Raw genomic sequence first — 23900 nt, forward strand, 5'->3', positions numbered from 1 at the left:
AATTGATTCTGACAGTTTTGAACAAAACCGGGGTATAGCGGGGTAAGCGACCGGTTTACGACCCCCGGGCAGAGGGGTCTGACGTTTTTATAACGTTACGGAGTTCGAGGCGCAGGGAAATCACGGAAAACGCTGTTATAATAATTTTATTCTTGTAGTTTTTGTCTGTTGGTTTGTTTGGGCTATCTCGTAAATGGCTGGACCGGTTTTTTTTTATTTATTTATTTGGTTAACCAACAACCTTATATTTCTTACAAGCTATATAATATTTTAATAATATACGTAATAAGGCAAAATGTTCGGCCACTTATAGGTTAACACTACATGCTCTAAATAATAAGATTATCTTTATAACTATAATACTAATTAAAGTTAAACAGTTTTAGAGCTATACATAGGTAAAAGAATATAGATACAAAAAAAGAAAATAAACCTCATGCATTGAAATACGAGTACATTTAAATGAACAAAAAAATTTTAAATATATATAAGAACTAAAATAGATTAATAGCTACACGCATTTCCTTTTTGAAATTGGATAGGGACTCATTATGAATGTCTAACATATAAAACTTATTGTATAATTTTGATATTCTTGAGATTGGCGAGTTTGCACCCGTAACTGTTGATCGGCGGGGACACAGAAGTAGAAAATCTTTCCTTCTCGATATTTTCGAACTTCAAAACTTAAAAATTAAAACTTTGAAGAAGTGAGGGGCAATCGATTTATTGAAGATTCTTCTCTGTATTGGACCAGCGTGGTGGTTTATTGGTCTAACCCCTCTCATTCTAAGAAGAGACTCGAGCTCTCAGAGAGTCGAATATGGGTTGATAATGATGATGATGGTGATGATGATTATGAAAAGGTTTAAAAGAAATCGCAGGCGTCCGCTAGTGTTATGAATATTGTGTTTAGTTGCGCTATCTACACATGCTCGTATGAGATCAAGGTCTCGTCAGTCAACTGGTGACCACTGACCACGCGCCGCAGTACCGTACCTACATACGCCCGGTGACAGTATTCGAGCTACTACTATTTTAATGAATCAGTGCAGTGTACAGTGGTGACAGTGTTTTAGTTTGACTGTTATGGAAGGGAAAGCTAACACCGTTATACGCTTGTTGTTAGTTTCAATGGCAGGGTGTAGTTACCATTTGTATATTATAATTATGTCATTTATTTAATTTTTGACAATGTTAATAAAATACCTACCTAATATAATACTATTAAAATGTAATGAAAAAATTTCAACCCTCCCATTGCGGGACATTTGAGTGCCCAAGCAATTGGTGGTCAGGGTTCCTGGTTTTGATTATGTTTATACAAGTATTCACCATTAGCAAGGTGAAAACACCCGGACAAAAAAAGCGTGTCGACAGATGTCTAGAATGCCATCTTTCCTAATATGTTTCCGGTATTTTCTCGTATACCTTCGTTCACAATTGCACAGAAAAAACCCTCGGTTTCCCCAAAGAGGTCACCAAATTGCACCCAAGATACAGATGTTATTTGATCTTCATCGGGCCCAGAAAGGGTCTTGTAGAATCGTTCATGCAATCCCTTGCTCTTCCACATAGTCTGAGTTACTAATTAGTATAGGTATTCACTAGGTTCTCCTTGCCAAGGTATAACAGATACTTATTACATACATACAATAATATCACTTTATGAGGATAAAATACTACAGGATAAAATATATTATTTATGACACACATTAAATCTCTGATATATTTTCTGTACTACAATATGTACAGATTTCAAACCTTCCTCTTGAATATTGCTGAACCTTCAATGGAGTCACGAGCTTGTGATCGTTGTATATAGGGTTAAAGGCGCCTTTGACAGTAAACTAACACTTCCCTTTTCCACTCAAGTCACTCTCCCCGCCTATCCTAAGTAACCCATAAAGAATTACACAAGCAGAAATATGGCGGCTCGAACGTTCTGAGCATACTGAAGCGGGCCGTATGACGAGCGCCTTACATCGCAAGTCGTTCCCGCCAACCGATCGCTACCCCTCTCTAACTCCCCACTCTTTACGGAAACAAGTCGCGCCACCTGAGGTCATATCCGTCTCAGAATACTATTTCCTACAGTAGTTTAAAAGATGTAACCGAACATTATACCACGTCATGTCGTGATGATGATTAAATATTTCATGGACTTTGAACCGTGGTGGTTTTGAAAAGTTAGGTCCAAGTACAACAGTTCACAATTAACTACGGTACTTATCCAAGGCAAGACGCAGACTGACACACTATCAGCCTTCATAAATACAGTATGCCTGGATTGTCTAGGGACCACAAAATTTCAAAAATTCAAAATTAAAAATTTATTTATTTCAATTAGGCTTAGTTTACAAGCACTTTTGAAGGGTCAAGATTATGCCATAATTTAATTTAATCTAATGGTGGTAATATTAGTCGAAAACTTAAAATTAAAGTTACGAGGGTTCCAAAGGCGCCTTGGTCCGAGAAGGATTTCAGTCCATAAATTAAAATTTGTAAACTCAATTTAGCTACATAGTATAGGTTAATTCAATACATAAGAGCCATGATAGCCCAGTGGATATGACCTCTGTCTCCAATTCCAGAGGGTGTGTGGGTTCGAATCCGGGCTTGCATCTCTAACTTTTCAGTTGTGTGCATTTAAAGAAATTAAATATCATGTGTCTCAAACGGTTAAGGTAAAACATCATGAGGAAACCTGCATACCGGAGAATTTTCTCAATTCTCTGCGTGTGAAGTCTGCCAATCCGCATTGGGCCAGCGTGGTGAACTATTGGCCTAATCCCTCTCATTATGAGAGGAGACTCGAGCTCAGCAGTAAGCCGATTAAGGGTTGATAATGATGATGATGAAATACCTAATTAAATTTGATTAACTAGGTAGATATACTGTGTATTCTTGAAGTAAATACTTACTTTCTCTTGTGAAATTAATACACAGTAGAACCCATCTAAGACGATCACTCTTGAAACAATTTCTCGAATAATACGTAATTTTACGCCAGTCCCTACAACTTGAGACATATTTTCATACATTTCCTAACGCTTAATACGATTCGTCATCCCGTTTAATACGCCTACATATCACACGCATAAAGGTCCGTAAACAAGTTTGCAGGACAAGACTAAAACATAATATCTTAAAGAACTGAAAGACCCTGACAGCAAACGACCCTTGACATGATGCGGTTCTAAACTGAAAATTTTGAAGACGCACTGCAAAAGTAAAATTTAATTGAAAATTTCGTAATTGCTAATGCTTCAAAATCTTTTTGTCATACCAGAATAAGTGATTACTTTAAGTAGCTTATTAAGGTAGTTTTTACACCAAATACACAAATTTGTATATGTGTGTTGTGTACATTAGTCGTTATATCTTTCACTATCCCCCACCCTTATCCCACTGTAATACGCTTTCCCGTGTAAGACGCGTTTTAGTTGGGTCCCTGCGAAATCGTGTTAAACTGGTTCTACTGTAATTTCAAAATAATATTGTAAAATGATTGTTTTTAATATTTTAGATTTGTTGCTGCGTTGGTTCCAATTGGTGGCGTAGTTACTGTGAGTAGTTATTTTCATTATCAAAGTGTCTTGAACTTATTGATATGATAACAAACTTCTGAGCCAATAACAGTCGATCTATTTTTTTTAAATTCTTTACAAGTTAGCTCTTGACTACAATCTCATCTGATGGTAAGTGATAATGTAATCTAAGATGAAAGCGGGCTAACTTGTCCACACCCTCCTCGGTTTCTACACGATATCGCTACGGAACGCTAAATCGCTTTACGGTACGGCTTTGTCGGTAGCCACGGAGCCTCCCACCAGCCAGACTTGGACCAATAATTAAGAAAACCCTCAGTCGTTCCAGCCGGGGATTGAACCCAGGACCTTCGTCTTGTAAATCCACAGCGCATACCACTGTGCCATGGAGACCGTCAAAAGTTCTTTTCCTTATTCGTTCTTAAGTTTTTATATGCAATTACCGAACGCCTTCGAGTCCGTGTGCATGAAATTCTGTTACTATAAATTCCTCGTGTTCCATGAATTAACCGGGATACCAACCAGGTTCTGCTCCAAGGTCTATTATCTATGGTTATCGCCGCGTTGCAACGACTTGCAGTACAGACGGCTTCAGTATGCTCGTGGCGTTCGAGCCGTCCACATCTCTCATTGTGTATTTCTTTATGGGTTACTTGGAATAGACGGGGAGAATGACTTGAGTGGAAAAGGGGAGTGTTTGTTAACAGTCAAAGGATCCTTTATCCTCCTGATCCTTCCCTACACACATCGTTCACAAGTGCGTGACTCCACTCAAGGTCATTCTCTGCCACTTAGGGTTTATTTGTAACATTCTTAGTGGAAATTGTAAGACCTGACAGACTTTCATTCAATAATTGTGTTTTGCAGGCAACCGCTTCTGATGTGAAAACCCTTATTATACTCCGACACTATATATTAAATGTCATCTAAATTGGTTCAGTAGCTTAGCCGTGAAAAGATATGAGATAGACATTAGATAGTCTTAATATCGCAATTAAGCGGAGCGGTGCGAGGCTACGGAGCGAAGTGACTTCTCAAAGAAATTTCCTCGCACACGCTTACCGGTTTATATGAATTTTTACACTAGCTCGCAAGTCCTTATCCTCTTAAAAGGAGCGGAGATTTTGTGCAATCTGTAAGCTTTCATTAAAAGTATACGTAATATGTCGGGCTCCGCTGGCTCCCATTCTACAACCGGCTAATAGCTACTCAATGTTCTCCAGGAGCAAGAGCAGACGTCAGAATGGGTATCTCCTCTGCCGGCACTCGAGTATGCGACACGCTACATGTCGCCGCTGAAGCCTTTGCGCCCACCGCAGGAACCTCCGCTACGTCACAAACGTCAAACATCAAAAATAACAAATGATGTTATCGTAAGTAGGACACTGATTGTTTGTTCTGTTTGCTTGTTCTGTTTCTTTCTGACTATAATATGGTAGAGAACATAAATTACGGTTAAAACGTAAATAAAAAAACAGACCAAATGCATGTCGGGTCATGCACAATGTGGGGTTCTGAAAATTAATAGTACCTTCTGTAAACGCTTAAAATGCACAAAAATACCGATACCACAGAAAACATATGTATGTACCTACAAGCCGATACCCTACACTACGGGATAGATTGGCAAAAAACATCCTCACTTTACATGTAGGGGAAGGAACCCCAAAAAAATTTTTTTTTAAATTTTCCTTTACTACTTTGTCCTAAAAAATTTGTGTAAACTTCATTGACATATTTTCACCCTTTATATTATCGTCACTTGTAACTATGTATGTTAGAAAATCTTGGAATCTTAATTTGACCCACTTCCCGGTTTTCGATTAGGATGAAATTTTGCACACGCTCTGAGTTTTGATGATAATACATGACTAGCTAAGAAACGTCATTACAAATCCAATATGGCGGTCTCCCCAATCACTCTAATATAACTATGTAGGAAAGAAAAATCTTGAAATCTTAATTTGACCCACTTCCGTGTCTTCGATTAGAATGAAATTTTCGCTTCTGAGTTCTGATGACAATACATACTAAGAAACGTCATTACAAATCTAATATGGCGGCCTTCCCAAGATGGCGGACTAGCTGTTTGAAATCCACTCCCATGATTTGGATATCAATTGCTGTCAGGAATACGAAAAAAATAGTCACATGTTGTATTAAAAACCATGTGTGTGTAGCTGTGTGTAGTATAAGGTCACAGGATATATTTATTGGTGTAAAATATTTTTGATGTGTGAGTTTACCTCGTCCCCCTCAAAAAACGACAGACAATTTTGTTGGTGGATTTAATTGCGATACTAGTCCAAAGCTATATGGTCCGAGTCTCAAGACCCCAATTGAAGTAGTCGGGTTATAGTTCTGAATTTTTTTTTATTCAATCAGGTTTAATCTGTTGTGGCTGTTTCAAAATTGTCAATTTTGATTTTTTATACAGGGTGCTCGGGAGTATTTACCATAACTCTAATATAACGTTATATTCTTTAACAAAAAAAACAATAATTAATTCAAAATGTTCAAGGAACATGTGTTCTAAAATTAATATTTATGGAGTAAATACCAGTAATATTTCTTTTGTAAATACATCTTGAAATGTGTCCCCTAAACGCATCCTTGTATTATAGACGTATGTATATTTTAAAATGCAACGTTGTCACTTTGTTACCTTAAGGCGTGTGTAACATGTATAGTCGGTGTTATTTGAATTACTTTGTACGAAACATATTTTTTTTCGTTTTTGTAGTTAATAAAATGTCAGTTATACAGTTCGGTTCTTAAAAGTTGTCTCGTCGATACGTTGAAGTTTTGGGAAATACTCCCGATCTTTTTAGAGTTTTTACAACTCTAGTCTCTAAAGTTCTATCGAGTTTCTTTAGTAAGATGTAGTACCTAAAACCCATCACTGAAAACCGCTTTAAAATCGGACTAGTAACTTTGACTGATATTTTTTTTGTTTTGCAGACGTTTTGGTTTTTTCTTGTCGCAGGTTTTACGTGGCCCACCTGGTTCTATCGGTCCTCCTGGATCTCAAGGCAATCGTGGATATGATGGTCAGAAAGGTGATAAAGGCGACTCTGGACAACTTATATTAAAAGACAACGAGTTCGGCGTTACTGGTCCCAAGGGACTTATGGGTGAAAAAGGTCCACCAGGTCCCAAGGGACTTATGGGTGAAAAAGGTCCACCAGGTCCCAAGGGACTTATGGGTGAAAAAGGTCCACCAGGTCCCAAGGGTTATCCGGGACCCAGGGGTGTTCCAGGTGACAATGATTTATGCCGTTGTGATTGCGTAAGTTAAAAATTTTGGTAGAATAAAAATGTCGATCGGTAAAATTGAGTGAAATATATTATATGATTTGATTTTGCAGAATATATACTTACCATCTATACACAAAGGAGGAAGCAAAGAGGACCCATCGCTGCGTCGACGTCGCTCATCAGCCGCTCGCGCCTGCGCCGCCCCGGGCTGCTGTGAGCCCGAATGCTTCGCCCGGAGGAGTCGCCGAGTAAGTTATCTCTGTTACACTTGAAGGACGCAGAGACGAGTCATCCCTGCGTCGACGTCGCTCATCAGCCGCTCGCGCCTGCGCCGCCCCGGGCTGCTGTGAGCCCGAATGCTTCGCCCGGAGGAGTCGCCGGTCACGAACAGAATAAGTTTTACAGTACTTATGCAAACCCACATTCTTCGACAAACATAGAAATAAGTAACAGTGTAGTAGTCCCTGTGGTACAACTGAAACACAAAAGTTCTAAATCTTTAAAATTGAGTCAAGTTAGTTTTTTACTGCATAGTTAGTTTATTAAATTTTTTTCATTAATTAAATCCAACCATATTTAGAAAACCAATGTAATCAAACTGTAAGTCCCTGGAACAAAACTCATTTTAATACTCTCGTAGGTACGTAACAATTATAAAATGTGACTTTTGTGATAGGAAACTAGCACCTTCACTGGACCCAAGGGTTATCCCGGAGCTAAAGGAGAACCTGGGGATGTTGGCCCGCCTGGCCGGAAAGGTGCAAAGGGTTACCGGGAAGGTGGATCAGGAACAAGTTTTGTCGAACTACCGGGTCGCAAAGGGTTGCGGGGACCCACAGGATGGAACGGGTATCTTGGTGCACAAGGTATACAGGGAGAGCCAGGTCCTCAAGGATTTTCCGGTGTCTGCGAATATGAATATTACTGCAAGGTATATATTTTTTTAATAAATTAAAATTAAATTAAAACCGGCCAAGTGCGTGTCGTGCCACGCGCGGTATAGGGTTCCGTAGATTAAATGAGCGCTTTAAATCCTTTTATTGCAAAAATACGATACACGCTATCACTATCACACACCATGAAATAGACGAGAAAAAAATCACTTCAGTTAGAAAAGGAACCCCAATTTTTTTTTACCTTTTGCAGACGTAGTTAATATATACATTAAATATTATATGTCTACGCCAAATTACAGCTTTTCAGTTCAAACTGTCTCTGAGTGGTATCTTACTAACAACTTTATCCATTTAATTAACAACGGAATTAGTAAGCAATTTCCGAAATCCAATTAAGTTTTTAAATTTAATCGACCATAACTCTTTAAATGGCAATTGCTACTCAGCTGTTACAGTTTCCCTTATAATTTCGTTTTACTTCTCTGATTTTTTTTACGTAGGTATCCATAAACAACCGTTTAGCTGGTAGAAGGGGAGGACACTAATTGACTCTAACAAAAATAACTTAATATTTTACAAACGGATACCTAAATCGGAAAATAGTGGTCGAGTTGATCAAAGACCTATCCAGCGATACCCCACACTATGAGATAAACGAGTAAAAAATTTATCCCCACTTTACATGTAGGGAAAGTACCTACCCTAAAAAAATATTTTCAAGATTTTAAATAACGACTTTTTCTACATTTTAATGTAATATACGTATAACTTAAATTACAGCTTTTTAGTAGTAATAGTCTTTGCGCAAAGCCGCGGCAGACGGACGGACAGACAGACAGACTGACTGACGGATGGACAGACATAACGAAACTATAAATATATTCCGTGTGGACTACAGAACCCTAAAAAGGCGTAAGGACCTTTGGTCGAAGCTATAGTTCCTGTCACTTTTCGGTAGCGTAAAGTATTTACTTCAAACTTACAGAAAATATGGGTATATTTCAGATCATAAAATAGTGCCACAAACCCGCTGACCAGAACAGGAACTAGTTTTCTAACGAACGACCGGCGATCGCCATTTGTTTTTATTCTTTACAAGACAGCCCTTGACCTTGTACATAATTATGTTTTCTGTGCCTTGACTACAATCTCACCTGATGGTAAGTGATGATGCAATCGAAGATGAAAGCGGGCTAACTAGTAAGGAGGAAGATGAAAATCCACTATCATTCGGTTTATACACGACATCGTACCGGAATACTAAATAGTTCGGCGGTACGACGTTGCCGGTAGAGTGGTAAATGCCACGGCCGAAGCCTCCCACCAACCAGACCTGGACCAATTGAGAAACACCTCAATCGGCAAGATCGAACCCAGGGCCTCCCCTCTAATTAACGTAATATGGCGCTATTATTATCTAACTCTCCGACATATATTTATAAATTTGAGTTTTAATATCAAGATTTTGTTGTAATCCAGGAAAAAGTTTTAAATTAGTTTTATTTTCTCAAATTTAGGTTCAGTAGCTTTTTGTAGGTATTTTTGTTATATATATACAGTTTTATTTATTTGATGTATCACACGGTTGCAATTATTTTTGTTTGTCCATCATGACCCCTAAAACTCCAAAAAAACTTTACAACATAACGTCTTATCTCGATTAACAGATAAACGGACAATGAACTGTTGTTATAAGGGTTCCTTTTTAAAGAGATACGGACCAGAAAAAAAGGCGCACAACAGATTTAAGCTCGAAGAGGACCCATCCCTGCGCCGACGTCGCTCATCAGCCGCTCGCGCCTGCGCCGCCCCGGGCTGCTGTGAGCCCGAATGCTTCGCCCGGAGGAGTCGCCGAGTAAGTTATCTCTGTTACACTTAAAGGACGCAAAAAGAACCCATCCCTGCGCCGACGTCGCTCATCAGCCGCTCGCACCTGCGCCGCCCCGGGCTGCTGTGAGCCCGAATGCTTCGCGCAGAGGAGCCACCGTGTATGACACTTAAAAGAATAGATTATAAATTGCAATTAGAAAATTACACCAAGTTAATCAATCGTTTCGATACATCATTTGTGGTATGATTCTTTCTCTTTTGCAGAATGCGGAATCCTTCCTTGATCTGCCGAGAGGTCTTCCAGGACCTGATGGTGAAAAGGGTTTAATTGGACTTCCAGGTTTACCAGGTTTGAGAGGTGAACCTGGAAGTCCAAGCTTTTATTCACCGGGTGCCCCAGGGGATATAGGTTACAAGGGTTTCATGGGCAAAAGTGGCCCTCGGGGCTACCCAGGTCCCAGGGGGCCAAAAGGTGAACGTGGAGATTGTGGACCCAATTGTTGCAAGGTTATTATATTTTTATATCTTTATACATAACAAGCGGGCGGCAGGGAGTGGATGCTGGCGGCTCAAGACCATGTTGTTTGGAAGTCCATGCAAAAGCCTTAAGTCCAGCCATGATGTTGATTTCTATATAAAAACCAAAAGTCTTTCAACACGAAATTTAAAAAACCGTTGCTTCTATTCACACATTATTGCATCGAGAATTTGAGAGGGAGATTTGATCCATATTACGATGAACCTAGTTGATCTAGATTAATCAGTTAAACTTATGATTAATTACTTTTCAACTGCAGACGGCCTTCGGTCCTAGTGGTACAGAAGATAGAGAAGACGGAGAAGGGGTAAAAAGGGCAGGACAGGACAAAGGGGTGACGAGAGAGAACCCAGAAAATACTTCGGATATTAATTATTACCAATTTTACGTTGAAATCACTCTGGAAAATAGAACTTTTACAGTCTCTAAACACCTTTAAATTTGTTTTATATAAATAATACTTGCTCAAATAAAGTAATTTTATTTATGTTGATCAATATACTCGTAATACTTAGTATAGCTTTATTCTTTACTAACGGACGCCTGCGACTTCATCCACTGTTAGACCTATTTAATCCTGTTCTTACAGTAGTCAATTCCTCCGTTTTCCCAACATTTCCCTTCACTGCTCTGCTCCTATTGATTGTAGCGTGATGAAAAGTAGGTATACTATAACCTGCCTAGGAGTATAAAAATATTTGTACCAAGTTTTGTTAAAATCATTCGAGTAGTTTTTGTTTCTATAACGAACATACAGATAACATTTTTAATTATATATTTGGCATCAGTATCGATTACTAATCACCCCCTGATAGTTATTTTGGAAATATATTTCATTTGTATAATTTACCTCTCTACAGATTTATTATAAGTATAGATTTTAAAAATATCAAGGAAATTTAACCTCAATAGGTCAGTGGTAAAAAGGGTTGAACGGATCACCGAGAGGTGGTGGTACGAATCCCGCCCGCTGGACTATTGTCGTACCTCAATCTTTTCTGGATAGTTGGCCCTCCACAGTCAGTAACAGGAATATCGGTCTTAATAAAAAAAGATACTATGGTAAATACTCTTTTAAAAAAAAAACCCTTGATACGCGAATATACCCCAGTACTAGATCTGGCATAAGGTATATACAGGTTGTCCCGTAATGAATCACAGTACATTGATAATTTAATCCGTAACGCTTAACTTAAATCGATTTTGACGGCCTCCGTGGCGCAGTGGTATGCGCGGTGGATTTACAAAACGGAGGTCTTGGTTTCGATCCCCAGCTGGGCAGATTGAGATTTTCTTAATTAGTCCAGGTCTAGCTGGTGGGAGGCTTCGGCCGTGGCTAGTTACCACCCTACCGGCAAAGTCGTACCGCCAACCGCAAGGAGTGTGGATTATCATCCTTCTCCTAACAAGCTAGCCCTCTTCCATCTTAGACTGCATCATCACTTACCATCAGGTGAGATTGTAGTCAAGGACTAACTTGTAAATAATAAAAAAAAGATCTTTAAAATCTTAATTACAGCAGCTACAGCATTGAAAAAATTGATTCCAGATGGAAACAATTGAAAAATCCGAAAAAAAAAATTCTAGGTCACCCTAGGGATTTTTTCAAAAGTATTCAAATTAATAAGGTGGTGTATCTACATGTATTATTAACCAACTTCAAAAAAAAAGGAGTTTCTCAATTCGACGCGTACGTTTCTGAAAGAACTACATGAAAGAATACTGAAAACCTAAGTCTTTAAGATATTTATACATGGCTTGAATTAATACACCATCGGTCTAACAACGCCTTCAAACTGATCAATAGGTTATATGATAATGATAATGTAACATAATATGATGTTACTTTTTAGTTAAGTCCCCCCCCCAACCTCAAAAGACCCCCTCAGCCCAAAGGACCCCTCAAACCCAAAAGACCCCTAAACCCAAAAGACCCCCTAACCCCAAAAGACCCCAACCCCAAAAGACCCTCCAACTCTAAAAGACCCAACCCTAAAAGACCCCCCAACCCCAAAAGATCCCCTAACCCCAAAAGACCCCATAACCCAAAATACCCCAACCCCAAAAGACCCTCCAACTCTAAAAGACCCCCAACCCCAAAAGACCCCTAAACCCAGAAGATCCTTAACCCCAAAAGACCCCCTAACCCCAAAAGACCCCCATCTCTAAAATACCACCTCAAACCCAAAAGCCCCGAAGAATTTGATTTTAGGAATTAACAATAATCCAGCAGAATCAACAACAAAATATAATACATTTAGATAAAATAGAATCCCAAACATTGTTTCCTACTTCAGTTACCACAAGTCAATTATTAATAAAATTAAGCCTACTGATTATACATTACATTATATTTTTAATAATAAAAAAAATATTATTATCACTTAAAAAAAATATTACAATTCCATCACTAATTAATTGAAAGGAACTTCGTTCCATCCAGTTTTCCCTTGACGCCTCTCAAGTTTTTTTTATTATTTATTGTTTTAAATACGTTAATTAACATTTTCTTTTGAAAAATGCAACCAATCCATCAGTATTTTCTGACGTTGTCACGTTCAACTATCGTTGAATCGTTAATAATTTTGTTTAAAAGTACAGACACTCGACTTTTACTCTCTTATATTATATAGATAGCTGACAAGTTTTACACAGACACAGGTTTTTCCATAGATACCATAGATAAAAAGGTTTATCAAATGTTTTACAAAAATATAACACAGATATAAAATTAATGTTTCGTTCTTCGGTTTATCACTTAGCTGATCCACGCGGCGCAGTCCAGGCCTGCCGACGGACAATGACAATTTGAACAATTACTATTTATTATTTATTAGTGCAGTGCAGACAGTGTTTCAGTTTCACTATTATGGAAGGGAAAACCAACTCCGTTATACGCTTGTTGTTAGTTTCAATGGCGGAGTGTATCAATACATAATTACATATAAATAAAATAACAATTTCTGTCTGTGATTCCAAGCTATTAGCTAACTTTTATTTATTTAACAGCGACTAGATATGATCTCTCGTATTATGTTGGAGAAAATATTTAAAAAATACGCTTTATACTTGGACTGTTGGGGGTCTGTATTCCTTCCTTCCAAAGCCACACCGGGGCGTAGCTACCACCGTATCAATGATACGGGGCCCCCGGACTGCAAGGGCCCCTTACGTAAAAAATGCAATAATTAGTAAAATGGAATCCACTGTCTCATTTAATTCCTTGCTTAAGCGCGCGCCCAAAAGTTGGGAACATCCTACGTAGGTTAAGTAATGGGGATGATGACTAGGTTTGAATATATTGATTTTTATGATACATTAGGGTAAATAGAGTCTATTTTAACTAATTTATACATAAAAAGCATAGATTGTCTGGATATTTACAATAAATGAGATTATAAAATTTCAAAATCTATCAAAAATCTTTTATCGCAATTCATACAGTTTTAGCTTCCTTACATTAAATGTGACATTTTTTAATATTTCAACTATAAACATAAACGCACAAATAACGAAGATATTAGTAATTTTGTTTGAACGCACATACAAATCTAACGACCATTACATTACCTACGACGTCATTAGTTCGTGTCATTTTGTACGGGGCGTTTTTCAGGGATCCGCGGCAGCGCCGCAAATCTGACCCTTTAAATCCCTGTAGCTCCGAAAGTAATGATCGCAAATACGATGTAACTTTTACAGAATTGCTTTACTATTAGCATACTCTTAATTTATATACAATTTAAAAAACTGTCTTCATCTCTATTGTCATATTTATTTTAAGTGAGCATTTTTGTTTATTTTGTGAGAAAACTTTACTTTTAATTCAACCATGCCAACTAATTTTGATGGCCCTTCCAAGGCACACTACGCCACTGAAGCCACAGTTTCAACTTCATATAAATAGCTAGGTGCTGTACGATCCTTTGGTAGGAACATAGACAGTCCATACATTAATATATGAAAACGCAATTCTCCATGTAGTTAGTATCAATTAACTAAAACTTGAAAATTAATTTACTAGATACCTACCTACTACTGAATTATGACCATCTAATTTACGTACATACTTTTCTTACTCACACCAGTGGTTCAGAATACCTACTACATAACTGATCACTGTTTCGGGCAGCAGTGAATAAAGTTAAATTAGCCTTAATGATTGCAGACCTCCCATAGGAGATGTCACTAACAAAAGATATACTTTCCCATGAGAAAAAAACTATTGTGAAATTATACTTTGTTTTTAATATTTTTAGGTTTGTTGCTGCTTTTGTTCCGATTGGTGTCGTAATTACTGTGAGTAGTTTTTTTTTGTTATTTACTCTTTTTTGTCTTGAACTCGTTGAGATAAAAGATGACCAAGCCTATGCCAAGAGATAACAAACTTTTGAGCCAATAACAATCGTTCTTGAGTTTTATTTGCGCAAGTAGCGGACGCTCGCGACTTTATACACTTTATGATCAACTAGCTGACGCCGCGCGGTTTTACTTGCGTGGTTCCCGTTCCCATAAGAATACGGAGATAATATATAGTCTATAGCCTTCCTCGATAAATGGGCTACCTAATACTGAAATGTTTTCGCAAATAGTATGTCGGGGTACAAAAAAGTACCAATAAAGTTCTGGCTCTCGTAGTACAACCAGCTAATAACTACTCAATGACCTCCAGAAGCAAGAGCAGACGTCAGAATGGGTATCTCCTCTGCCGGCACTCGAGTATGCGACAGCCTACATGTCGCCGCTGAAGCCTTTGCGCCCACCGCAGGAGCTGCGTCAAAAACGTCAAACGTCAAATCGAATGCCCGTAAGTCTTGTTCTTTCTGGTTGCCTGACTGAGAACTTTATTAGAAGTATAACTTGGTAGTTCTACTTCTGAGAGGTCTCAGGCGCAGTTGGTAATGCTGTGAAACATAAAGTTTCCGAGCTGAGAATCTCACCTGATGGTAAGTGATGATGCAATCTAAGATAGAAGCGGGCTATCTTGTTAGAAGGAGGATGAATAACCACATCCCTTTCGGTTTCTACACGACATCGTACCGGAACTCTAAATCGTTTGGCGGTACGTCTTTGTCGGTAGTGTGGTAACTAGCCACGGTCGAAACCTCCCACCAGCCAGGTTAATGATAGTGACCGGTACCAACAGATTATTGGGAGTGAAACACCACCAAGCAACCAGTGGTCAGGGCCCACACAATACGCGCTGTCTCAAGAAACACTGTTTTCTGTATACGACACTTGATCCAACTATCGAGTGAAGCGTCTTACGGGGTTGATAAAAGTATTTCGCTATAAAATTATTGACTGAATCGACTATTGGAACAATAGGAGTTGACTCAACATTCCACATGGCACTAACCTCATAAGGTCCAAGCATTTTGATACTTTTCCTTCGTCCATATCGTCATGCGAAACAGTAATATCAACAATAATTGCACGGCGCACTGACCGATCGCCAAGCACTACATTGGATCTATTATTACCGGCCATACTTATAATATACTCGGACGTAGGTCTGTGATAGGAAGGTAACCTGAGCCGCGAAGAAGGGAAGGTATTATTGTTTCTATGGCGCATGAGCAGAACCGATAACGTTGGTCCTCCTAAAAATCTAATTAGCCTTTTCCATGTCGCAGGTAATACGTGGCCCGCCTGGAGCTATTGGTTACCCTGGAATTCTAGGACACCCTGGAATACGCGGCCAGAAAGGTGATAAAGGCGAATCTGGAATGATGATAATAGACGATTATATGTCAGACATTACTGCTCCCAAGGGTATTATGGGTGAGAAAGATCCTAAGGGTACCAAAGGGCAGCCAGGTTTTAAGGGCTTTCCAGGTGACAACGATATATGTCAATGTGATTGCGTAAGTTGAAAATTTAGGTAGTATATAAAATGCCAACCAGTAAAATTTTGTCATATAATATGTACTTTGTATATATCATATAATATGTACTTAGTATATTTTGATATGTATTTTATTCATTATTGTTGGTATTTGTGTAATATTGTTTATGTATTAGGATGTAAATTATTTGTATGTATGTGTATCACTAATACTATGGTTATTTTTGTTTTACGCCAACTGCTAATGTCCTTAAGTTTTCCAAAACCGAAGGTTGCCTGGAAGAAATCGCTACTTAGCGATAAGGCCGCCTTTTGTATGCTGATCTCTTCTTAATATGTTTTTTATTTCAATACTATACTTGTATTTGTCTTTGTGGTGTGCAAATAAAGAATATCTATCTATCTATATATATGTAATTTGTTGCTACAGAATATATACTTACCATCTACAATCGAACGACGCAAACAGGACCCATCCCTGCGCCGACGTCGCTCATCAGCCGCTCGCGCCTGCGCCGCCCCGGGCTGCTGTGAGCCCGAATGCTTTGCCCGGAGGAGTCGCCGAGTAAGTTATCTCTGTTACATTCGAAGGACGCAGAGAGGACCAATCTCTGCGCCGACGTCGCTCATCAGCCGCTCGCGCCTGCGCCGCCCCGGGCTGCTGTGAGCCCGAATGCTTCGCCCGGAGGAGTCGCCGAGTAAGTTATCTCTGTTACATTCGAAGGACGCAGAGAGGACCAATCTCTGCGCCGACGTCGCTCATCAGCCGCTCGCGCCTGCGCCGCCCCGGGCTGCTGTGAGCCCGAATGCTTCGCCCGGAGGAGTCGCCGAGTAAGTTATCTCTGTTACATTCGAAAGACGCAGAGAGGACCAATCTCTGCGCCGACGTCGCTCATCAGCCGCTCGCGCCTGCGCCGCCCCGGGCTGCTGTGAGCCCGAATGCTTCGCCCGGAGGAGTCGCCGAGTAAGTTATCTCTGTTACATTCGAAGGACGCAGAGAGGACCAATCTCTGCGCCGACGTCGCTCATCAGCCGCTCGCGCCTGCGCCGCCCCGGGCTGCTGTGAGCCCGAATGCTTCGCGCGGAGGGGTCGCCGAGTAAGTTATCTCTGTTACACTTGAAGGACGCAGAGAGGACCAATCTCTGCGCCAATATCGCTAATCAACCGCTCGTGCCTGCGCCGCCTCGGGTTGATGTGAGTGCTATTGGTTTCTTAAAAAAAAGAGAAAAAACTTTTTTTCTATATCGGTATATTTTTGACCCATTTAACTTAATGAAACTTGCTAGCTAATGATCCCTACTATCACCACTTAAAGGGATCGCTATTTCCATTGACCCTGTATATACTATGTCAAACAATAAAAACGTTGTTGTGTTACTAAAACTAAAGTAATAAAATTAAGACCAATTATTTACTGAGTGTAGTTAGTTTGATCATCAATCAAATCCAACTATATTTAACATTCAGAAAATCTAGGAAATTAGTCCCTTCTTTCGAAAGTCAGCCAGTGAAATAAAACGTATAGGTATATAGAATAGGTATGTTATATTGTAGGAAATAGTAGTCTGAGACGGATATGTCGTCGCTCGTCTCGTGTTGGTTCGTGCCTGCACTAGGTGGCGCGACTTGTTTCCGTGAAAAATAGGTGTAGCGATCGGTTGGCGGGAGCGACTTGCGATATAGGACGCTCGTCGTACGGTCGGCTTCAGTATGCTCGTGACGTTCGAGCCGTCCACATTTCTTGTTGTGTAATTCTATAAATAGGTTACTTCGTATAGGCGGGGAGAATTACTTGAGTTAAAAAGGGGAGTGTTAGTTAACTGTCAAAGACGTATTTAACCCTACACACAACGGTCGCAAGTGCGTGACTCCACTCAAATTCATTCTCTGCGATTCTAGTGTCTTATTTTGGTTACAGTTTGTTAATTAAGTTGTCCTGACAAGTATTGTGAATACTTTGTTCGACATTGGTTTTCTTATTTTACAAATCCACTTTTGAAGCTTTTGCTAAAAATATTATTATACATAATAATTGTATGTGACTTTTGTGATAGTCTCCTTCGAACGTCCTTGGAATCAAGGGTTATCGCGGGGCTGTAGGAGACCCTGGAGACGATGGCCCGCCAGGCGAGAAAGGCACAAAAGGCGAGCCAGAAGGCGGGCCAGGAACAAGTTATGTCGAACTGCCGAATCGCAAAGGTTTGCGTGGGCTTAAAGGAGACCGTGGGGATCAAGGTTTGCCGGGAGAGCGCGGTCCACAAGGAGATTCCGGCGTTTGCGTATATGAATATCACTGCATGGTATGTACTCGTATTATTAAATTCAAAAAGGTGTGTTTTATAGACCTTCGGTCGGAACAAACGTTCCTTTCGCTTTTTGCTAGACAACTTATAGGGTATTATATGACTCAAAAGGTGATTACAAATATAAGAAAACTAATGTCGAACAAAGGTTATGATTCACAACACTTGTCAGGACAACTTAATTAATAAATCAAACTGTAACCAAAATAAGATCCTAGAATGGCAGAGAATGACCTTGAGTGGAGTCACGTACTTGTGAACGATGTGTGTAGGGTTAAAGGATCCTTTGACTGATATCAAACACTCCCCTTTTCCACTCAAGTCACTCTCCCCGACTATCCCAAGTAACCCATAAAGAATTACACAACAAGAGATGTGGACGACTCGAACGCCACGAGCACACTGAAGCCAACACGAGATCGAGCGACGTCATATCCGTCACAGACTACTATTTCCAACACTAAACGGCGATAACATTCGGCCATCCTGGTGGCGCATCCGTCCCTGGATCGCGTCCGTGTCTGGTGCAGTTGCGTTTACACTAACAACTTGAGCTTGTACAAACCACTATTGAAGGTCGTGTATGACTCATTTTAAATCGAATGAGTGTGTATGGGCCTTGTGTATCTAGGGTTGTGTATAGTTCAAGTCTCCATTGTATGTAAGGTCGTGTATGACTCATTTTTATCGAAAAATTACAGTAGGGTTACTTAATCCGGTAACCAAAATTCACAAATTTCAAACAGTTATAAGTTGCAATTATTAACACAAAATCTATACGGCATAATTTCGCGTCTTGTCGTAATATTAAAACGCAAATTTCATCGAGAACACCGTGAAACACAATTTCTAAACAATTTCTGTCAATACCGTCAATACTAAAGTTATACCGTCAATACTTAAAACTTGAAATAACGATTAACACACTATTTACATTTGAATTTAACAATACCGTAATGTAAAAAACATCGGTGTACTTTGCTCAATTAATTTGTTACCCTCTTTTATGAAAAATGTTCTCTCATACTAGATTTAACAAATAAATTAAAATCAATTGGCCTGATTTAGGGTAGTTTTAAATTAAGTCATTATCTTTATTCACTATGTGGGCACAAGTTCTTTATCGCACTTCTGATATTATATGACTCAAAAGGTGATTACAAATATAAGAAAACTAATGTCGAACAAAGGTTATGATTCACAACACTTGTCAGGACAACTTAATTAATAAATCAAACTGTAACCAAAATAAGATCCTAGAATGGCAGAGAATGACCTTGAGTGGAGTCACGTACTTGTGAACGATGTGTGTAGGGTTAAAGGATCCTTTGACTGATATCAAACACTCCCCTTTTCCACTCAAGTCACTCTCCCCGACTATCCCAAGTAACCCATAAAGAATTACACAACAAGAGATGTGGACGACTCGAACGCCACGAGCACACTGAAGCCAACACGAGATCGAGCGACGTCATATCCGTCACAGACTACTATTTCCAACACTAAACGGCGATAACAAGGGGTATTAAAAAAATAGATTTTAAACTCAGACCTACCTGATATGCATACGAAATTTCATAAAAACCGATGCAGTCGTTTAAGTGCAGTTTGGTAACAAACACTGCGATACGAGAATGTTATAATATGTTATACATCTAAAATTGTTTATATTACAGATATTTATTTATTAACATATTTAGTTTGATATAAAAATAAATCACCAGTAGACATTGTTGACGGCCCCCGTGGCGCAGTGGTATGCGCGGTGGATTTACAAAACGGAGGTCCTGGGTTCGATCCCCGGCTGGGCAGATTGAGATTTTCTAATTTTTGTCCAGATTATATATTTATAATGATTTATTTATTTTGCTATCATCCGCGAAAAGTCGACGAACCCATGCGACAACGTCACCCAGGTCCGACAAAATACTCTCTACGTACGTTTCACCCCGAAACCGGAGCATCCTCAGGAGCCTGCTTCTATCCAATATTTAAAAGAGGTTAGCTTAACCACGCAGGCACGACTCTATATAAAATTAACCAAATTACATCGAGTTGCAGTCCAAAATGTTTGGTTTTTATTAACAATGTAAACAATTAAATTTAGTACCAAAGTATATTAATATTTCAACTAATATGCATAGCCGATCGGCCGATATTGCTATTAAAAAAGCTCAAAAAATTTGGCTTAATGAAGAATCACGTAGTTGGTTACACAATTAGAGATAATTTAAAGCTACATTTAAAATATTGTACTCTGAACTCACATACAAATTACATAACGTAGAATTTGATCTGTTAGATAGCAAAGCAAGGGATTTTGCCTTAATAGAATGCCACGAAAAATACATTACTCAGCAAAAGAAATTACAATTATTACAAACTAGTTCCTCTAGATCCCAACTAGTAATAGATGACAATGCAGTTACTGACAACACTGATCACGATTTCTATCCTCGTGTTAAAAATCTTACTGATACGGTTTTTTCAAAGCATGAGATGACACTTTTAGAGAAAGGTTTAAAATTCCCAACTGTAAACTCTAAAAAATCGCTTGAAACACTAGCAGTAGATACAGAATTAGCTATAACACTTCATAAGAAAGGGGACATTGTTAAAAATATTATAGCGCACGATATCAATAAGACTCACACTCTCACAATACCTAATCAGGACATGAAAATATTGAAATCGTTACAGAGCACTATTGCACGAGATAATATTGTAATTTCTAAAGCTGATAAAGGTAATACAGTTATAATAATGAAACGGGACGAGTATGTGGATGGAAGTAAAAGATATACTTCTTGGAGACGAATTCCATCAGTTATCAACAGGTCCAACTAAAAAGTTTGCTGCAATAGTTAGACTAGCTATAAATAAATCAGAATTTATATTCCCCAAATGTACATCTAAACAAAAGGCTATTGTAATGAAGACTCATGCCCCACTTTTGTATGGCTTATCTAAAATTCACAAGGATAACATCCCAATGCGTCCAGTTGTCTCCTATATTGGAGCGCCAGCATATGAACTAGCAAAGCAATTAAATAATATAATTAAACTAAAAACCTCTTTTCGGCCAGTATTTGCACTTAAAAACACTGTTGAACTAGTCTCCAAAATCAAGGATATATATTTACCTAACTGTTGTAAATTAATATCATTAGATGTCGATAGCTTATTTACTTATGTTCCAGTAAACGAAACACTGGATATTTTAAATAAATTGTTAGAAATAAATAAAACGCATCCTACTGAAATGGCAGAGTTGATTGAGTTAACACATATATGTATGGAACAAAATTATTTTAGATTTAATAATGATTACTACCAGCAAAGGATGCTACTTAACGTCTTATCTCAATTAACAGATAAACGAACAATACAGTATTGTTTTTATAGGGGTTCATTTTTATTTAAAGAGATACGGAACGCAAAAAAAAACACGGAAAGGACTTAAGGGACGCGAACGACGCGACTCATCAGCCGCTCGCGCCTGCGCCGCCCCGGGCTGCTGTGAGCCCGAATGCTTCGCGCGGAGGAGTCGCCGAGTAAGTTATCTCTGTTACACTTGAATGACGCAGAGAGGAGTCATCCCTGCGCCGACGTCGCTCATCAGCCGCTCGCGCCTGCGCCGCCCCGGGCTGCTGTGAGCCCGAATGCTTCGCGCGGAGGAGTCGCCGAGTAAGTTATCTCTGTTACACTTGAATGACGCAGAGACGAGTCATCCCTGCGCCGACGTCGCTCATCAGCCGCTCGCGCCTGCGCCGCCCCGGGCTGCTGTGAGCCCGAATGCTTCGCGCGGAGGAGTCGCCGAGTAAGTTATCTCTGTTACATTTGACCGAGTTGCCGAGAAAATTATTTTGTTTTTTTTTGTATATTGTATGTTATACTTGAAGGATGCAGAGAAGCAATACATTAAACACAAAAATATTCACATTCATAATTATATGTATACATTTATTGTATTCCTTAGCTCCTTTTACGTATCATATTAAATTATCAATCAGTCAATCGATCAATCAATCAATTATTTATTTGCAGATACATGCATTATTTATACAGGTGGTCGGTAGATGTAGATGGTAAATGAATCTTGCCAGTTTGGTATGCAAATTATTTGTTAAGTATTTAATGATTCAAATGACAATTTCACCATTTTAAATTAGTTTCGTTACTTATAGAAGTATGTAGCGTTACAAAGTTAATGTAGCGCACTGCACACTAATTACGGTATTTTTTTCGTCTTTTGCAGAATATTCAAATCCGCTCAGATGAGAAACTTGAGCAGCAGAGAGGTGCTAGAGGACCTGACGGTGTAAAAGGTTCCATTGGATTACAGGGTCCGCCAGGTTTGAAAGGAGAACCTGGGGGACCAATCAGCTACCGTACACCGGGTGCCCCGGGTGATAAGGGTTCCATGGGCTTCAAGGGCGTCCGAGGTTATGATGGTCTAAGAGGACCAAAAGGTGAACGTGGAGATTGTGGACCCGATTGTTGCAAGGTTATTATCTTTATATCTTTATACATAACAAGCGGGTAGCAAAAAGAGTTATGTTGGTGGCTCAAGACCATGTTGTTTGGAAGTCCACGTAAAAGGCCCAAGTCCAGCTTTTTGGTTAATATTATTTAATCCAACGAACGTGCGCGTCGCAGAGCTTGTGCGACCCGAGCGGCGCGCGACATTCGCCATATACATATTTACACGATTTATTGCATCGAGATTTTGTCCTTGCTACGATGTCTTTTTCTTCGTTACACTCTTGAAGTGCAAGCCTCACTATCCGTCGCCATTCCTCCCGTGGTGTGGCTCTCCTAGCACATTCGTGAAGCCAGCCATGGATAGCGGTTTTCACTTGGTCAGTCCAGCGCATTGGTGACCTGCCACGTGCTCTTGTGCCCTCCACCTTACCTTGCACCACAAGTCTCTCTATGGACGTGTCATCTCTTCGTGTAATATGACCAAAGAAAGTCAGTATGCGACATTGGACTATGGAAGAAAGACGCTCTCTTGCTACGATTTACCTAAAACAAATTAATTAGCTAAACTTATTAATAGTTTCATTATTTTTCAACTGCAGACGGCCTTCAGTCATATTGATACAGAAGATAGGGAATATAGAGAAGACGGAGAAGGGGAAGAAGGGGAAGGACAGGACAAAGAGGTGACGGAGGAAAACTCAGAAGAGACATCAGATATTAATTATTACCAATTTTATGTTGAAATCACTCTGGAAAATAGAACTTTAACAGTCTCTAAGCACCTTTAAACTTGTTTTATATAAATAAGTTTATAATTATTATAAATTACACCATTTCATCTATACTTACTTGTTCCAACAAAATGAATTTTTAACCGACTTCCAAAAAGGAGGAGGTTCTACGTTCGGCTGTATGTATGTTTTTTATGTATGTCCAGCGATCATTCCGTCATTTATGGACCGATTTTGAAAATTCTTTTTTTGTTTTAAAGGTTTTTATTATTTTTGTTTAACGCATGTTAAAGTCTTGTATAAATTGGTATAGCTTTGTTCTTTATAATAAAAAAAAAAACAATAAAGAAAATAAACCTCACTATCTCAGCGGTGGTGGTGGTGGTCAGGGGCCGGATGGGTCACCGAGAGGAGGCGGTTCGATCCCCGTGCGCTGGTTTATTGTCGTACCCACTCCTA

The 23900-nt window shown here is 39.2% G+C and overlaps 3 protein-coding genes across 4 annotated transcripts; all 3 read left to right on the top strand.

Annotated features, from left to right (window-relative positions):
• The first annotated feature begins 881 nt into the window (after nt 1–881).
• LOC112056705 (collagen alpha-1(XXVII) chain-like) lies at nt 882–10605 on the top strand. 2 transcript variants are annotated; one of them, XM_052889360.1, is made up of 10 exons: nt 883–1124; nt 3530–3569; nt 4775–4924; nt 6538–6667; nt 6740–6840; nt 6920–7057; nt 7486–7740; nt 9417–9560; nt 9800–10042; nt 10333–10605. In XM_052889360.1, exons 1-10 carry the CDS (start codon nt 1090–1092, stop codon nt 10510–10512), a joined length of 1416 nt encoding a protein of 471 aa, XP_052745320.1. In that variant the 5' UTR covers nt 883–1089; the 3' UTR covers nt 10513–10605. The 2 variants fall into 2 exon arrangements, with proteins under 2 accessions (XP_052745319.1, XP_052745320.1); XM_052889359.1 differs by having other exon boundaries at nt 882–1124; nt 6538–6840.
• Nucleotides 10606–13529: 2924 nt separating this feature from the next.
• LOC128199493 (acetylcholinesterase collagenic tail peptide-like) lies at nt 13530–16588 on the top strand. Its single transcript, XM_052889417.1, has 4 exons — nt 13530–14372; nt 14746–14880; nt 15710–15940; nt 16352–16588. The coding sequence occupies exons 1-4, from the start codon at nt 14256–14258 to the stop codon at nt 16586–16588; spliced, it is 720 nt and encodes a 239-aa protein (XP_052745377.1). The 5' UTR covers nt 13530–14255.
• Nucleotides 16589–16594: 6 nt separating this feature from the next.
• LOC112055767 (collagen alpha-3(V) chain-like) lies at nt 16595–23563 on the top strand. The gene is made up of 5 exons (XM_052889418.1): nt 16595–16717; nt 17977–18222; nt 21651–21779; nt 22484–22732; nt 23310–23563. The coding sequence occupies exons 1-5, from the start codon at nt 16595–16597 to the stop codon at nt 23496–23498; spliced, it is 936 nt and encodes a 311-aa protein (XP_052745378.1). The 3' UTR covers nt 23499–23563.
• The last annotated feature ends 337 nt before the right edge of the window (nt 23564–23900 follow it).

Source organism: Bicyclus anynana, chromosome 25, assembly GCF_947172395.1.
Source record: "Bicyclus anynana chromosome 25, ilBicAnyn1.1, whole genome shotgun sequence".
Lineage (NCBI taxonomy): Eukaryota > Metazoa > Arthropoda > Insecta > Lepidoptera > Nymphalidae > Bicyclus > Bicyclus anynana.

What these genes read in the sequence shown, in the direction of transcription:
- LOC112056705 (XM_052889359.1), top strand. Translation starts at nt 1,090, where the DNA reads ATGGAAGGGAAAGCTAACACCGTTATACGCTTGTT. An exon ending in ATTTATGCCGTTGTGATTGC is followed by an intron (nt 6,841 to 6,919) that starts GTAAGTTAAAAA and finishes TTGATTTTGCAG; the next exon opens with AATATATACTTACCATCTAT. An exon ending in TCGCCCGGAGGAGTCGCCGA is followed by an intron (nt 9,561 to 9,799) that starts GTAAGTTATCTC and finishes TCTCTTTTGCAG; the next exon opens with AATGCGGAATCCTTCCTTGA.
- LOC128199493 (XM_052889417.1), top strand. Translation starts at nt 14,256, where the DNA reads ATGTCACTAACAAAAGATATACTTTCCCATGAGAAAAAAACTATTGTG. An exon ending in CGATTGGTGTCGTAATTACT is followed by an intron (nt 14,373 to 14,745) that starts GTGAGTAGTTTT and finishes AATGACCTCCAG; the next exon opens with AAGCAAGAGCAGACGTCAGA. An exon ending in AAACGTCAAATCGAATGCCC is followed by an intron (nt 14,881 to 15,709) that starts GTAAGTCTTGTT and finishes TCCATGTCGCAG; the next exon opens with GTAATACGTGGCCCGCCTGG.
- LOC112055767 (XM_052889418.1), top strand. Translation starts at nt 16,595, where the DNA reads ATGCTTCGCCCGGAGGAGTCGCCGAGTAAGTTATCTCTGTTACATTCG. An exon ending in TCGCGCGGAGGAGTCGCCGA is followed by an intron (nt 21,780 to 22,483) that starts GTAAGTTATCTC and finishes CGTCTTTTGCAG; the next exon opens with AATATTCAAATCCGCTCAGA. An exon ending in GTGGACCCGATTGTTGCAAG is followed by an intron (nt 22,733 to 23,309) that starts GTTATTATCTTT and finishes TTTCAACTGCAG; the next exon opens with ACGGCCTTCAGTCATATTGA.